We start from the raw sequence: 15,694 nt of genomic DNA, 5'->3' as shown, positions 1-15,694 counted from the left end.
AACAAATGCAGAAGTCAGCAATCAGCAATCAGTAAAAGATGAGGCGTGTACAAAGCACTATGCAACCTTTGCTGCTGAGACAATTTCCGTGGCCACTCTCAATGGCATATGCTCTACGGCTTGCACCAAATTCCTGGGTCGTATTTTGGCTAAATCCTCAATGGTCCTGAAGCCCGCTGCATACAGCTGCTTGGCGCGATTCTGAAGGATCAAGCGAAGATTTAACATAATGCATAGGGAGCTTGCAGATATTTTTGGGAGGATTTCGTACAATTTTAACGCCAGGCAACTCCATGAGTGACTCCAATTCTTGCGTGCCACAACGATCCATTTTGTGAAGAACGCGCTCGAACAATGGCTTGTAGCACCAGAACTCCCCCATTTCATCGCACAGTCGCACAATGGCACTGGAGGCGGAAATCGACTGGCTGATCAGGTGCTGCAGAGTGCCGCGCTCCACATTGTATTTGCCGGAGACTGTGGGCAGCGGCAAGAGGTCCAGAATATCGGACAGGATGAGCACTTTGTAGAGGCGATTCAGTTGCAGGGCCATGGGACCCTGCACCGACTGCGTCTTCAAGAGCCTGGCCGCATGGGCCTCGGTGAAGCCGAGCTGCTTGAACAGCGCCTGCGATTCGATGGACAGCGACGTGTAGACGTTGAACAGAATGCTGGCATCGGCGGGGAACAAATCGTCCCCCCGCTCATTCGAGTTGAAGCACACCACGAGATACAGCAGATGCGAGTAGCTGTTGAGAATGAGCTGCTGCTGGGCCAGCTTCAGTTCGCGGTGAATGGCGCTGGCGCGCTTGTAGTCAATGCCCGCCTTGAAGGCAGCCCGTCCAATGTTGGTCAGCTTGAAGCGCGTGGACTGGCCAATGAACAGGCGACGATCGTCAGCGGGACGAGTGCTCTGGTTCCCATCCTGGGTGGTAATTATAACCGAGCAGTTGATCTTTGGCTTGGCTGCCGTCGGCTCTGTCAGCTGCAGCACTTTGTTCTTGAACATTTCGCGGAGTATGCGGAGAACCAGCTCGTCCACAGCCACCTCCAGGATATTGGCCTGCACCGCAAGGAGCGTGCTGTTCACCAGGCGATTCAAATCGCGGCGGCATTCGGCAAGGTTGAGCCCAATCACGCTCAGAATGAGTGACTAGAAAGGAAGAGTTAAGATTAATCAGTGCATACATATGTATGTGCGGGAGGTTCTATGGCTCCAGTTGTTGTAAACATCCGTCAGCCCTTTAAGCAAAATCAGCACAGAAACCAAAACGGCGCCAGGGGGCCGAGATGTTTACATTATTCTGCCAGCCAAAGCTGCACAGCTACACCGCCAGCTACAATCCACAGCCTAGAATCCACAAGAGGCGATAGATCGAATATCCGTTCCAATGGAAGCAACCCGCTTGCCCTGGCCGAATATATAAGCAATCAAAAGTATTTTTCCCTTCAGTCAGTGACCAATTCTCAGCCATATATAACCGTGGAGTGACACAATGCAACAGATACAAAGGAAAGGCTCATCTCAGGTAAGCATCGTCAAAGAACAAAACACGTAAAAAACCCGCCTTGGTATTTCGTTGAATACTTGCCTGCAATCCCACGGCCTCCTGCTGATATAACGAACTCAGCGCCTTGTCCATGGGCGAGAAGAGCATTTGTCCTACCTGCAGATTGTCCCTGCTTTGGGCTATCAAAATACTCTCGCCGGCCTCGCCCAGGCCAGCGCGTCCGGCGCGTCCTACCATTTGCTTGTACTTGCACAGCGTCATGAACTCCTGGCCCACGTAGGGAGCGCGAATGATGACACGCTTGGCCGGCAGATTCACGCCCGCAGCCAGGGTGGAGGTGCAGCAGATGACGGTGACGACGCCAAAGCGATAGGCTGTCTCTATATACTTGCGCTCGTCGGTGGTGAGGCCAGAGTGGTGATAGGCAATGCCGAAGGGCAGGGTTTTGGCCAGCACAGGGCTAAGAATGCCGCATATCTTGTCCAGGGCATCCATGAGATCGGCCTTTTCGCTGCGGCGATGCTCCAAGAACTTCTGCTTGGACACAATGCGGCTCAGCAGCAGTGCCACATTCTCGCAGTTCTTGCGGCTGGGGCAGAACACCAAACAGCAATGCTCTGGCGCACATTCGCTGATCAATCCCGCCAAATGATCAGGATCCGAACGCTTCACAACATCGCTGTACTGTGCAGAGCGAAAGAGTATTGGAGATTTCAGATACCGAAATTGTACTCACATTAAAGTCGACTGTGCGACTGGGAACGAATATTTCCTCGAGGGTATGGCCAGCCGAGTTGATCTCCAACAAATCGCAGCCACATTTGATGTACTCTTTCAGCTCCACGGGCCGAAAGCCGCGGGTGTAGACATCGGCATTGAGAAAGGCAGAGATCTCGCTGAGGTTTCCTATCGTTGCACTCATGCCCACAATTTGAATATTTGCTGGGGGAACACGAAAATTCTTTAACTCGTATAAACCCATTTTTAAGCCCATCCACTTACCATTCAGAAACATGACTTTGGTGAGAAAGGCCTCGAGGGTGGCGCCGCGTCCCCGTTCGCCAATCAAATGAAGCTCATCGACCACCACAAGGCCAATCTCATGGGGACGTTGCACATCAATCAGGCTGTCCATCAGCACGGCTCCCTTTTCGATTGAGGCAATAAACAAGCTGCGCCTCTTGCGACGAGGCTCTGGCGGACATTTGCCCTTGCCGGCCGTATACTCATCGACAATGAAGTCCAGGTCAATGGCAAACGGCGACATGGCGCTGACCTTCTCCTGGACAATCGAGACGTATGGCAATATGAACAGCACATTGCGCTCCCGACACAGCAGTTCGCGCAGCATGAGAATCTCTGCCACCAGGGTTTTACCGCCGCTGGTGGGCAGGGCGTAGATTAGATTCTTTCGCTGGCGTATTGCCGGTAAATTCAGGCACTCGTCCTGCCATTCTGAAAGCAAACGAAACATGTGATTTTGGATATTATCAATTTACAGTGCCATACCATAGAGGCTCTTGATGCCCTTGTGTTCGAGTATCATCTTCTTGACCTTATCCGGCAGTCCGTAGAAGTCGCCCTTGCTGGGGAAGTTGTCTTGGGCCAGGCTCTTCTGCTCAAAGTCGGCAAAGGCTTGAGTCTCCCAATTGATTGGGTCGAGTATTGATTGGTTCTTCAGCTCCTCACAGGTCGCGTATTGCGTGCCATGAACCAGTCCCTCAATGGCGCACATGGACTCGTCCTTGACCGCAGCCAACGATTTCTCAGCTTTCTCTGGGCTCTTGGGATTGGGCACTTTGAATGCGACTGCGTCGAGGAAAAGTTGCGTATTCTGCACAATTGGCTCACTAAAGTCTTCGGCTCCGTGGAATATATCCTCCATTTCAGCAATGCTCAGATCATGAAGATTGATCTGCTTGAACAGAGTGCCGGCATCCGCCTCAACCGCCAGATCGATCTGATTTTCTTTAGTCGACGCATTGTCCGTGCCGTGTCCCTGCTCCTGCTCGGCTCTCTGGGTGCTGGGAGAAGAGATGTCAGCAAAAAGGCCATCGTCCGATCCACTGCGCTGCAACGGTTTGTCGCTCGTCTGCGCCTGGGTTCCGAATAGCTCATTGCGGCCGCTGACCAAATCTTCAAGCTTTGCATTGGAGAAGAAACTCTCCTCGTCGCTGTCTGGCCAAAAGAGGCTTTCGCTGCAAAAGCGTTTGCTACCGCCCGCATCCCGGTCTTCAGTTAAATCCAGTCGTCTTTTTGCAATTTGATGGGCATTTGTTTCTTTTTGCTGATCAGACATTTTTCGCGCTCAATGGCGTGACCGCCGCATCAATGTGACAAAATACCAATTTTCCTTTCCATAAAATTTTTTTTATTTTGGTATTTTCTTGTTTAAGTTGGTATTTTTCTGGTATAGTCCCAGTCGGAGCGGGAAAATTTCATGAATTTAAAAAAAACAAAAAAAATTAATTAATAAATCAATAAAAACCATTGTTTGGGTGATTATTTAATATATTTAATAAAGATAATAAAACTAAATAAGATGTCGGATATTCTGGATCGCTTACCGCTGTCCACAGTCTGTCTCCAGCGAATATAATGTCAAGCGTGGAACTCTGAAGCCAACCGATTGCCATTTCTCGAAGCTCATCAACGGACACCTACAGGTCATTGGCCTGCTTTCCATTTCTATAATTTTCCCAATTTCATTCACTTTTCGTTTGATTTTCACAACTTTTGGCGATTCAGCATTTTTATTTTTGCGGTCGATGGTGTGGCTGTAGCAACAATGTGTCATAATACCTCGATAGATGATGGCTGAATACAGCTATCTCGCAGCACAAGTGCTGCCGATTCCGCTTTTTTCCCGTCAAATCTGACACTTTGTGTCTGCTGGCAAGCGGAGATTTCTTGATATTCATCTGTACTCCAATTTAAGGAAATCAGTTAATGGAGCTAATACTGTAAAAACACTAAATTAGTGAACCCATAAATTAAGCTTTTTTAATGTTGTTTTCTGGAATTTGTCAGCTTTTTTTGTCTACTGTCCAAGTTAGAAACGGCTTTTTTTCCTGATGAAAAGTTGCCAGCACTGCGCAGCACCAAGAGTATCCATTCGTTATGAAAATATGTTGGAGGTAAGTCGCAGTTTATTGGATTAAACTTATTTTTGTACCGGAAATTACTCACCAAATAATCCATTCCATCGCACTATTAACTTATTCGTGTTGTTGCGCGTTTGTGCCCGAGACGCGAATTGCATTGGTTTATAAAAACACTCATCTCCACTGTCTAGCCAAAAAGGCTGTCGAAGCATAAGTGCTGAGTCCTACAATCCAGATTCTAGAATTTAATTTCATCATTTTTTCCGCCGATTCAAATGAAATTTAATTCTTTGCGCTGCATGGTGTGATCAAAGCAACACCAGACCAGGGCTACTGAGGACTACACTACTGCAAGGCTCGCGATACCAAGTAAAATTACCTGCTGTATTTTTGGAGGGAAAACGCTAATATATTTTAAAAAAGATTGAAATAATTTAGTCGCCCCTTAAATAAATCTGCCGCTTGAGCTCCGGGGCAAATACTGATAAGAACCGTGCCTGGGATTCCAAGCGACCTAAAACAGAGAGCGTGCGTCGTTTGGCGAGTATCGAAATTCGATATCTCTGCAAACGGCGTTTGTCTCCTCATTCAGAAGTGCGCCTTAAAGAAACAAATTTAATGGAAATTCGCTTGTAATATTACAGGGAATTGCTAAAATGTCCTGCTGGTACTTGGAGCACCTAAGTACGCAGGAGCGGGTGGTCCTCCCGAATGGGAAGATCACGATTGGCCGCCACTCGGCCTGCAGGATTGTTTTGAAATATGCATTCATGTCGAGGGAGCATGTGGAGATGTCTGTTAACCCTAATGCAGTCTTAGTGAGGTGTTTGGTAAGTTTGGGTTGAATAGTAAAGCATAATATATATAGTATAAACCATTTTTTCCCCCCGTAGAATGCCCCTAATGGTGTATTTGTGAATAATGCGGAAATTAAGAAGGAACTTGATTGTGTGCCTGTACGCGAAGGAGATGTAATCAGCCTGGGTTGTCCACTGCCGGAGGAGAAGTGCTCTAAGACATGGGCCGTCTTCAGCTTGAAAAAAATTCCTGTCCAAACAGAAGAAATTGTGCTATCCAGCGATTCGGACGACGACTCACTTCTTCTGGCGCCTCTAAAGGCTGCTGTTCAATGCAAGGTAGAACCTGATCTGAACATTAGCGAGCAGATTCCAAATACCGCAAACGATAATGCTTCCCGCAAAGAGAACGATGAGGAGAGTCCAGCTACATCCACAGCCAGTTCACATCCGATCCTCCACCTGCCAAAGGTGCCACAAGTTAAGCCAGAGTGGGTGCAGACGGCCAAAGATATAACAAACATATTTGGGGAGGCGGATGAGGCCATTATAGGCAGTGTTCTGGACATAAATCCATACCTTTATAATCATTTATCGAAAGATAAGGAAGCGGTGCCAATCTCAAAGCTGCACGATGGTCAAGTTATTGAGCTGGACGAGAACGAGGATAACATCAGGCCGGAGGACCCGCCGTGTCCGCAAACGGACAACGCGGCCGGCAGCATGCTGCCACCCTGTCCGCCACCGCCGTTGTTGGGGGAAACCGTTGAGGACTACGATGAAACTATGGCTATGTCGCAGGCGGTCCTTCAAGAGATGAAGGACGAGATGGCATTCAGCGATGGCGAGGAGAACTTTTTTGAGTCAAACAATGAGGGCAGCTACCGCGGCTCATCCTTGTCTCCATCGAATGATGACGATGACATTATTGTGATCACGGACAGCGACGATGACGACCTCTGCAGCAAGGTGACCGACTGGTCGAACAAGCTGCTCAGCCAGAAAGCACCCGACGCCTTGTCACAGGCCTATCCCATGGCCGATTCTGATGCGGAGGTAGATTTTCAATCTCAAATGATATTCCGTAGCCGGCCGGAGGCGCTTCGCATACTGGATTCCAGCGATGAGGAATCGGATCAGCCTGCCCCACGCCTCTTCCCTAAATACTCCAAGCCACTGCGCATTGATTCCAGCTCGGATGAGAGTGACTCTTGCACCCACAACATCCGTAAGGGTAAATATACGCTATCCTCCTTCCTGGATACTTCTTCTAATCACTTTTTCTCGTTCACAGCGGACAAGGCATCGTCAAAGCCATCTCCCAGTCGCTCAAAGTCTGTTGGCAGCGAGTTGAGCTCCACCGTAGATGACGGTCAATTGTTCACGCGGCGTCAGCGAAAGGATCCGCAGGACATCTTTGAAGGACCGCAGTTCTCTCCAGAAGATAGCGAAGATGACGATTGGGATTTCGATAGCGTGATCTTTGAAGCCTTGAAGGACGAGTCCTCCCATAATGAAGAAAACGATAACTCAGTGGAGAAAACCAACGATAAATCAGTTCGTGACGTATCCAAGAAGTCAAAAAATGTCGAGGGCCCAGAGCAAATAGATTTAGATATTTCCACGGAGATTGAGCTGCTAGCTAACCCAATCGAATCGCCTTCAATGGGGGCAGCAAAGCAAACGGAGGAAGCTGACGCTTCTGCGGATAAGCTAAATGAAACTCCTTCACCAAAGAAAGCCAATGTGGAGCCTGTGGTGGCCAGCAAAGATACCAAGCAGTCCAGAATCTCCCGTCGACGATCAACCATAGCAGTCTCCTGCGAAGACTTGGCTGTCACTTCTGTGGAGAAGCCTAATGAAACTCCTTCCGTAGAGAAAACCAAAGATAAAGTGCAGCCTACCGTTTCCAAGAATCACTCGAAGGCGAAGGTTTCTTCTATAGAGAAAGATTCTCCCGCAAAACCAAAGGAAGCTCCTTCGATGGAGAAAGCCAAAGCAGAGCAGCCTGCAGTTTCCAACAGGAAATCCAGAATCGCCCATCGACGATCAACCGTATCAGTATCCCGCGAAGAATTGGCTGCCACTTCCGGGGAGAAACCAAAGAAAGTGCCTTTGGTGGACAAAGCCAAAGATAAAGTGGAGCCTTCAGCTTCCAACAAAAATCACTCGAAGGCTAAGGAGTCTTCTGTGAAGAAAGATGTGCCATCTAAACCAAAGGAAGTGGAGAAAACTAAAGCAGCCAGTAAGGATACCAACAAATGCAGAATCTCCCTTCGCCGATCAACCATTGCAGTCTCCCACGAAGAGTTTGCTGACGCTTGTGGCGAAAAGCCAAAAGAACCTTCTTCCGTAGAGAAGGCCAAAGATAAAGCGCAGCCTGCAGTTTCCAAAAAAGATCAAGCGAAAGCGAAGGGTTCTTCTACGGAGAAAGACTCTCCTTCTAAACGAAAGGACCCTCCTAAAGTGGAGCCTGAAGTGGCAAGCAAGAAGTCGCGAATCACCAAACGACGATCCACCGTAGCCGTCTCTCGCGAAGAGTTTGCTGACGCTTGTGCGAAGGAGCCAAAAGAAACTCCTTTAGCAGATAAAGGCAAAGTGGAACCAGCAGTTTCCAACAAAGATCAACCAAAAGCTAAGAGTTCTTCTATAGAGAAAGAGTCTCCTTCTAAACGAAAGGATGCTCCTGAAGTGGCAAACAAGAAGTCCCGAATCTCCCAACGACGATCCACCGTAGCCGTCTCTCGCGAACAGTTTGCTGACGCTTGTGCGAAGGAACAAAAAGAAACTCCTTTAGCAGATAAATGCAAAGTGGAGCAAGCACCCAAAGAGAATGAGCCACCAGCCAAGCCAAAGAAAGAATCTCCTTCGAAAAGAGAGCCCAGCGCACGACTTCGCAGCCGAGCCACTTCGTGCTACTACGAGAGACCCAAAGCCGAACCAGACCTGCCGACAAGCATTGTCAACGCCATGGACATGAAGCAGATGAGGGGACCAGAAGTGATTGAGGCTCCTTCGTTGCCCAAGTATCGGGGCAAGCTGCGTGGCGTTTCGGCTGAACCCAAAGCTAAGGTTTTGGACCGCCAGCGATTCCTTGACTATCAGGCCGAAATGAATGCCAGATGGAAGGAAAAGCCCAAAGCGAAGAAAACTGTTGATGCCGAAGCAAAGGACAAGCGTCGCGAGGCACTCAAAAAACTGTCGGAGAAGAAGCCGGCCGAGGACGAGCAGCCGGCCAGCAGCAAGAGAAAGGCCACCACCAGTGTGCCAAAAGTGGGCAATTCTAATCGTGGTGCCTTCCTTACTGAGGGCATCAATGGACTGCCGCCCTCAAAGATGCCCAAAATGGACCCCCTCAAGCCACTCAAGAACCGACGTGCCACAATTGACTTTGAAACCTTCTCGCAGCAGATTCAGGCGCCTGATTTAATGCCAAGGCGAGCGCCGGGACGTCCGCCAGAGCGCAAAGAGGCCGAGTGTGCCAGAAATCAGCGCACATGCAATCGCGTCACCTTCGCCAGCATGGAGAAGGATATGGAGGAGAAGTTGAGGTTCCAGAAGATGTCGAAACGCGTGCGATTCAACGACAAAGTTCAGATCAAATACATTGAGAGTAGGCATGCGGCTGACGGCCATCGCCGCATGCACCCAGTGCAGGGAAAAAAAGATACGGAGCTGCTGTTCTTCAGCACGTATGCCGAAAGACGTGAACGCTGGTCGAGCATTCAGATGAACGATAAAACGTCCTACTTCGAGACCATACTCAAGTGGGCAAATCAATGGCTGAAGCTGCGCAGTGTGGATGCTGTGGCCGATTTAGATGTCCTGAAGCCCATTGCACCCGAATTCGAGAACTTCAAGCATTACAAGGAGTGAGTTGGCGTCCCCTTTAACACCATTTAAAGTGTGTAAAGTCTCTACTCACACTCTTGTCTCTTGCAGAATCTTTGTGCCGTTGATGAAAATGGAGCTGTTGAGCACAATCGAAAGGGACTACAAATTGGGTAGGGAGTCATATGAGGTCTGCCTGCAACATCCTGTTGACGAAAATAAATCCTTTTACTGCCTGTCTACGCGAGGTAAGTGCCTGCATCTGAATTCTTTGCATGGTCTAATTTCGAATCATCTGTCGCCTTTAGTCTTCAGTAAGCCGCCAGTAAAGTATATGCTCTACACTCTATCGAGCGGCGACAAGCTCAAGGAGACGTTTGCCAATCTGCGGGAGCAAAGAACCAAAAATGGTACGCCAGCTCAAATCAAATGGGATCCCCATCGCTTACTAACTTTCCTTACCCTGTGCAGGCCATGAGCTGATTTTTGAAATCCTTAAGGATGGCATTTCTCTGGAAACATTTAAGGGGATCAAACTCTTGACCGCCCGCCCGGTGGTGGACAGCTTGAGGGTGGATCTGGGCGCACTGCGAGCTGTCGATCAGCTGTCACGCTCGCCACTCTATCGAAGGATTATCAAGCCCACCGAAATGCTGAGGAATGCCCGCATACCCAACTATGGAACACCGTTTGTTTTCAAGGGTTTCGCGAAGCTCAACCCGCACCAAGAGGTCATCTGCTCCAGCACGTATCAACGTGTCATAGACAACGTGCCAAGCATTACGCTGATTCAGGGTCCACCAGGCACCGGTAAATCCATGATCATTGCGAATATCAGCTTCCAGTGTCTGTATGGAAAGGCGGCCTTAAAAATGGACCGCAAGATCCTTATCTGTGCCCACTCCAACACGGCCGTCGATTCAATTATGGGCCGTCTTCATCAAGTGCGAGAGAATTTCTGTGAGACGGATCGCTTTCAGATGCTGCGCTATGGGCTGTACGACAAGATGAGTCCTCTGTCGCGGCGCTACTCGCTGGAGCATAATTACGAGCGCGCCAAGAACCAGAAACGAAAACGCGTGAGTGACGACAATAGAGTGATTCTCAAACAGCGGCACAACGAATTGGAAGCGGAGGTTAACGAAATGAAGAAGAAAAATCTCAATGGCACCTGGCTGTTCGACAAGTACCAGGAGAAGGTGAAGCAGCTGCAGATCTACGAGGAGCAGCTCAATCCTCGATTGACACAGCGCGAGGAGTTCAATATTGCCGAATCGCATATAAAAGGAGCCAACATAGTGTGCACCACACTCTCCTCGTGCGTGAAGCTGTCCAGCTATATTAACTACTTTGATATCTGTTTAATTGACGAGGCCACACAGTGCACCGAGCCGTGGACCCTGCTGCCGATGCGTTTCGGCATTCCGCATCTGGTATTGGTGGGCGATACGCAGCAGTTGCCTGCCATCGTGCTCTCCCAGAAGGCTGTCGATTTCGGCTTGGCCAAGTCAATGTTCGATCGCATTCAGCGGAGCCTGGAGAAGCAGCAGGCGGACCAGCCGCATGCCCATCTGTCCGTTCACACCAAATTGTTCAAGCTGACCACGCAGTACCGCATGCATCCGGAGATCTGCAAGTGGCCAAATCGCTACTTCTACGAGGATCAGCTGGTCAATCAAGAGGGCCTCGAGAGGTTACTCGCAACACCCATACTTCCCTACGCTGTCATAAACCTTGGCTTCACCAGGGACTCCTGTGATCCGAAAACTCGGAGCATTAGCAACGAGGAGGAGGCTCGCTTTGTGACCAAGCTGCTGACGGAGATGGACAAGCATTTGCCGAGCAAACGCTACGGCTATGGGCTGATCTCGCCGTACAGCAGCCAATGCTATGCGCTGAGCCAAATGCTGCCCACCCACATGAGGCTTTTACCACCGCTCACTGTGGATGCCTATCAGGGCATGGAGAGCGACGTGGTCGTCATTTCGAATGCCAGAACACGCGGTAGCGGATTCCTGGCCAACTACCAGAGACTCAATGTGGCCGTTACCAGGCCCAGGCGCTGCCTAATCATCTGCGGCAATTTCAATGATCTTCAGGTGAGTTTCTTGCCAAACATGACAATTCTGTAATAACGAAATCTAACGGAGAACTTATCATCTTCCAGAACGTAGGCATGTGGGGCGACCTGCTGGACGATGCCCGCAAGAGGGGGATTTACTTTGACTTGAAGCGTGAGGATGTTGCCAATCTGAGCGAGTCCTTGATAAGCAAACTGCTGGTGAAGCCCCAAGTGAACGGGGCATAGGATGTAGGAACAATGCGTTACAGTGCCTGGAGGCAAAGCCCATGAAACGGGTCTTCCCCAAATATATCGAATTTAATAAACACTCAAGATTTAGTTGGATTTACATACAATCATATTCTCATTTTTTTGTTCTTTTGTAACATTAATAGAGGACTGAAAATTTCGATTTCTTTGTACACATAATTTGCTTAAAAACATTTTCCGACCTGCCTTATCCGCATTACCTTCGTATATAACAGGATTTATATATGAAACTTTCTCTATATAGTATATATATTATATATGGTTTTTTTGTGTGAAAAAGTGAATGAATTAAAGGAAAATAAGAAATGTTAAATAAAAATGACTGGAATTCAGTTACCAAAATTGTTGTACGCCCTAGGGTTCTCGTACGACAGAGTAGAGTATATTGCACTATATAAATGATAGGCATAAGAGAATTGCACATTATTACACATTACATTAAGAATTCTTCGGTTACAGGTGGATGTATTATGTAAGGGCTCAAAAATGCTATGTATGTGGTGCCTCTCCAGCCTCTCGCCTCCATATCCTTGTAAATCTCTAAGTCATAGATAGTAGTAGTAGTAATAGTAAGTAAATTCACTAACAACACATGCACACGACACGCACAATCGATTGTTAAATTCATAGTTCTGCTATCCTTCGTCTTGCATTCGATCTGCTGTTCTGCATAAGCTTTAAAATTAATGGAATCGCTTAATAGAAGGGGAGCAGTAGCAGCAGCACCACAGAACTTAATTCCAAATCAGAATATAACTTAGGTAGGGTGGGTTGTTGGGGTATGGGAAAAATCATTTAAAATGTAGCAACAAAATCTAACGTAAGCACTAAAAACATAACAATAATTATGCTCTTAATTAAAACTAGTTTATGTGGCGGCTTAAAGTGCTGCCATATGCTTACAGATATATACCAGTAGCGTATATATATGTATATAAATATTTCATTTACACATAGAGAATGTACGACTAAAGCAAACACTTTTTTGTTGTCTGTTGAATCTAATGGGTAATGGGTAACCGCAATGCCCGGTTTTTGTTTTAGTTTTTGTGTGTTTGTTTAGGTTAGGTTTAGTTCGCCCAGGGAATCCTTGAGCGATTGAAAGATTTGGTATTGCTGATCTGGCTTTAGATTGTAGATCTGTGTCAGGAGCTTCGCCGGCGATGGGGTTCTGATAAAGCTCGATATATAAACGTTGACAAAGGTGGCCATCAGGAACTGGCAGTCGAAGCGGTCCATGATGCCGCCATGTCCGGGAATCATGTCACCAAAGTCCTGCAACAAATAATTTACCCTCAGTTCATGTCTTGCAACGCTCAAACTTTCGTGTTCTACACTCACCTTGATCTTGAAAGCTCTCTTAAAACCGGAAGCAAAGAAACCGCCGAATGGTCCAATGATGGAGCTGAACAAGCTGAGAGAAATCGAGTGCCAGATATAGGGATACACGTTCAAGGACTTGCCAATGCCAAACTGGAAACCAAAGAGAAGTACATTAATCCTAGAGCATTAATCAGGATGAGGTTTTTAAATACGTACCACCTTCAGGCTGTATTCCTGCGGCGTGAACAGATAGCTGGGCACACAGCTCATTGTCATGCGACCCAGCTCCTCAGAGTATTGTATGGGACATATGAAGTACTGGTAGTTGCACAGAAAATAGGAGAATAGAATGCCAAAGAGAACGGTGGCAAAACCACCACCAATGAAGCCCTCCCAGGTCTTCTTGGGGCTCAGCTTGATGAGGGGTGTGCGGCCAAAGAAGAAACCAAACACATACGCCATGACATCATTGCAGACAATCATCGATACGGGCACAATGAACCAAATGAGCCCCTCGAATATGTTTTGGATTATGAGGTAGCTCTGGGTGACGACAATCAGCAGCGAGACGTGTGTCCAGGCAAACAGGCTAAACTGTTTGATGTAATATTTCTTCACCAGCGACAGCACAAACCAAACAAAGCCAATGATGTACAGGGCGAACGAGAGGAATCGATGGTAGGTTACCAGAAACTTGAGATATTCCTGAAAAGAATTCAGAATTTCCCCCATTTGGATTAGCAATTTCTGTATTGCTGGCTATATATAGCAGGCCACCTCTTACCACACGATTGATGACCACGCCGAAGTAGTCAACCAGATTCTCGCCATAGAAGAAGTAATTGGATGTGAGCAGAAAGTACCAGGAGAGACTGCGGAACCACGGAAGTCCATGTATGCGATAGACTTGGTAGCCAATCGAGATGATCTCCTGAAAGCACTTCACCTGCACCAGCAATGTCTGATCAAAGAGAAACCAAATAATTTATTAGATTCTCTCTTTCTAGGCAAAGGCCCTTGAACCCACCGTGATCATTAAGGCCAGCGGACCGCCGTAGATGATCAATGCAAAGCCACAAATCATAATCCATGTGAATATGCCGCGGATGACCCAGTTCTTCCAGCTGCCAAATGGATAAAATTAATTATTATTTGCAATTATTAAATATTTGCCACCGCCTGCAACCAGCTGTGGGGCAAATGTATTTTTGGAAATCATTTCACATACCGATCGGGTAAATCCTTGAGTGCCGAATCCAATAGCTCTGGTGTCTTGTCCGTGCCCTGGGGCAGATTCTTGGCCAGCTCCTCGACGAACTTCTCCTCGGGAATTTTCTCCTCCTCAGAGTCCACCTGCGGAGCGGGAAAACAATTAGAAATGCAATTTGTCTGGCTAAATAGCCTCTCGGGGCAGGGGGTGAAGCTTATACATTTTTAACGAGGGGCCGCCGTTCAAAGTCCAAAATATATACTATGGCTATATACCCATAATCAGAATATCAGCCAACGATATGCCGCCATTTATCCAAGACACAAACACACACACACTTATCTGGGAGAGAGAAACAAATTGTCGGATTTTCGGTGGCGTGTTTTGTTTGTTGCCAAATCATTGATAAGAAGCCATGAGGGGTGAGGGGAAAGAAGGTGCTCTTATCAGAGAGAGGAATAAAGCCGGAACCATTGCAGAAATTAGTCGGGTGACCTCTCCCCTCCCTTAAGGGGGTGTGCGCTTCCGTAATGGCTGGAATCCACTATAATTGGATTTGCACAATATAATGGCGTTACACTGCTGCAACCCGCGGGATGGGGACAGGGGGTCTAGGTTATTGGATTTTCGCCTGCTGGCCTGCGCTCTCAATCACTCTCTCTCTCTCTCTCTCTCTATCGCCTGCGCCCAAGGTGTAGTAATATCAAGTGAGACACTGCCAGAGGGCGCTCTCTGAAGGGATAGTACCGTATTTTCTTCGCTTGGGGGGGGAAAGCAATAGATAGCTTAAGAGAGCGGGAATGCATCACCTCATATTAATTCCACCCCAATTGCGCCCACCTGCTTTTGCGTCAGAGAATAACAAACCACACACACAACGCACCCAACATATGGGTGTACATACTTGCTCAATGGTATGGGTATACACACATTGGTTTCTTATGTTTTTTTTCTTTGCGCTCCAATGAATTATGCAAATGGAATGGGGTTCGAGGCAAGGAATTGGTCTGCTCCACATAGGAGTCATTGCCTGGGAGAGCAGCCAGCTAATTGGACACGACACTTACATGGTCTGAAGAATCAGCTGCAGACGAGTGGCGCTTCGCAGCCTCAGATTGAGCAGCAGCCTCATCGAGGACCACCTCCTTTCTGCGTCGCACTTCGGCCATTATTCTATATTAACCGTATGCCGCAATTGATTTTGATATCGACTTCTCACAAGCAATGCAATTGCACTTGCGGTGTCGGCTGTAGGTCCGCGTCTTTTCGTAGCCACAAAAACTATGTCCGAAAAATAAATATTTGACTTGATTTGTTTTGCCTGTGTTGTCAATGTTCTTGGCAATCCGACGATCAAATGAGACTTAACCCACTTAACACCCCTCTATTTAAAAAGATGAGCACCCTTTATTAAACCACGGAAAATAATACTGTTTGTAAAAGCTCCTTGTAGCTACATCCTCTCATTTACTTACAAAACAAAAATGACCACCGACATGTTTCACCTGTAATGCGTAAAATATGTTAAAGCTACATAAATTTCGTGGAAATATGTATTAGAAACCCCCTGGTCGACAATGGGTTAA

At 47.6% G+C, this 15,694-nt stretch overlaps 3 protein-coding genes across 10 annotated transcripts in view; 1 reads left to right on the top strand and 2 right to left on the bottom strand.

Moving 5' to 3' along the window:
* The window catches only part of LOC111079983 (helicase POLQ-like), a 65,942-nt gene extending 62,103 nt beyond the window's left edge, over positions 1 to 3,839 (bottom strand). For all 5 annotated transcript variants that reach the window (XR_005967934.1, XR_005967940.1, XR_005967936.1 and 2 more), the window contains exons 1-6: positions 3,021 to 3,839; positions 2,514 to 2,966; positions 2,248 to 2,453; positions 1,593 to 2,195; positions 272 to 1,153; positions 67 to 201 (exon numbers count right to left, since the gene is read on the bottom strand). Coding sequence is in view for 1 of the 5 variants with exons in the window: in XM_022375335.2 (XP_022231027.2) it covers positions 67 to 201; positions 272 to 1,153; positions 1,593 to 2,195; positions 2,248 to 2,453; positions 2,514 to 2,966; positions 3,021 to 3,810 (3,069 nt within the window). In the remaining 4 variants the exon portion in view is untranslated. The remainder of the gene's footprint in view (positions 1 to 66; positions 202 to 271; positions 1,154 to 1,592; positions 2,196 to 2,247; positions 2,454 to 2,513; positions 2,967 to 3,020) is intronic.
* On the top strand, positions 1,467 to 11,909 carry LOC111079982. 4 transcript variants are annotated; one of them, XM_041593673.1, is made up of 8 exons: positions 1,467 to 1,529; positions 5,260 to 5,445; positions 5,509 to 6,646; positions 6,707 to 9,284; positions 9,355 to 9,491; positions 9,552 to 9,653; positions 9,715 to 11,342; positions 11,411 to 11,909. In XM_041593673.1, the coding sequence occupies exons 1-8, from the start codon at positions 1,497 to 1,499 to the stop codon at positions 11,549 to 11,551; spliced, it is 5,943 nt and encodes a 1,980-aa protein (XP_041449607.1). In that variant the 5' UTR covers positions 1,467 to 1,496; the 3' UTR covers positions 11,552 to 11,909. The 4 variants fall into 4 exon arrangements, with proteins under 4 accessions (XP_041449607.1, XP_022231026.2, XP_041449604.1 ...); XM_041593670.1 differs by lacking the exon at positions 1,467 to 1,529 and adding an exon at positions 4,504 to 4,648 and having other exon boundaries at positions 5,509 to 6,640; XM_022375333.2 differs by lacking the exon at positions 1,467 to 1,529 and adding an exon at positions 4,505 to 4,648 and having other exon boundaries at positions 11,411 to 11,908.
* Positions 11,575 to 15,456, bottom strand: LOC111079985 (phosphatidate cytidylyltransferase, photoreceptor-specific). The gene is made up of 7 exons (XM_022375339.2): positions 15,176 to 15,456; positions 14,127 to 14,251; positions 13,926 to 14,022; positions 13,683 to 13,859; positions 13,115 to 13,603; positions 12,917 to 13,048; positions 11,575 to 12,850 (listed from the first exon to the last, which is right to left on the bottom strand). Exons 1-7 carry the CDS (start codon positions 15,275 to 15,277, stop codon positions 12,635 to 12,637), a joined length of 1,338 nt encoding a protein of 445 aa, XP_022231031.1. The 5' UTR covers positions 15,278 to 15,456; the 3' UTR covers positions 11,575 to 12,634.
* Between the last annotated feature and the right edge of the window lie 238 nt (positions 15,457 to 15,694).

Source organism: Drosophila obscura, unplaced genomic scaffold, assembly GCF_018151105.1.
Source record: "Drosophila obscura isolate BZ-5 IFL unplaced genomic scaffold, ASM1815110v1 contig_1, whole genome shotgun sequence".
Classification (NCBI taxonomy): Eukaryota; Metazoa; Arthropoda; class Insecta; order Diptera; family Drosophilidae; genus Drosophila; species Drosophila obscura.
Note: the sequence above shows the minus strand (reverse complement) of the source record. Positions and strands in the feature narration are given on the sequence as shown.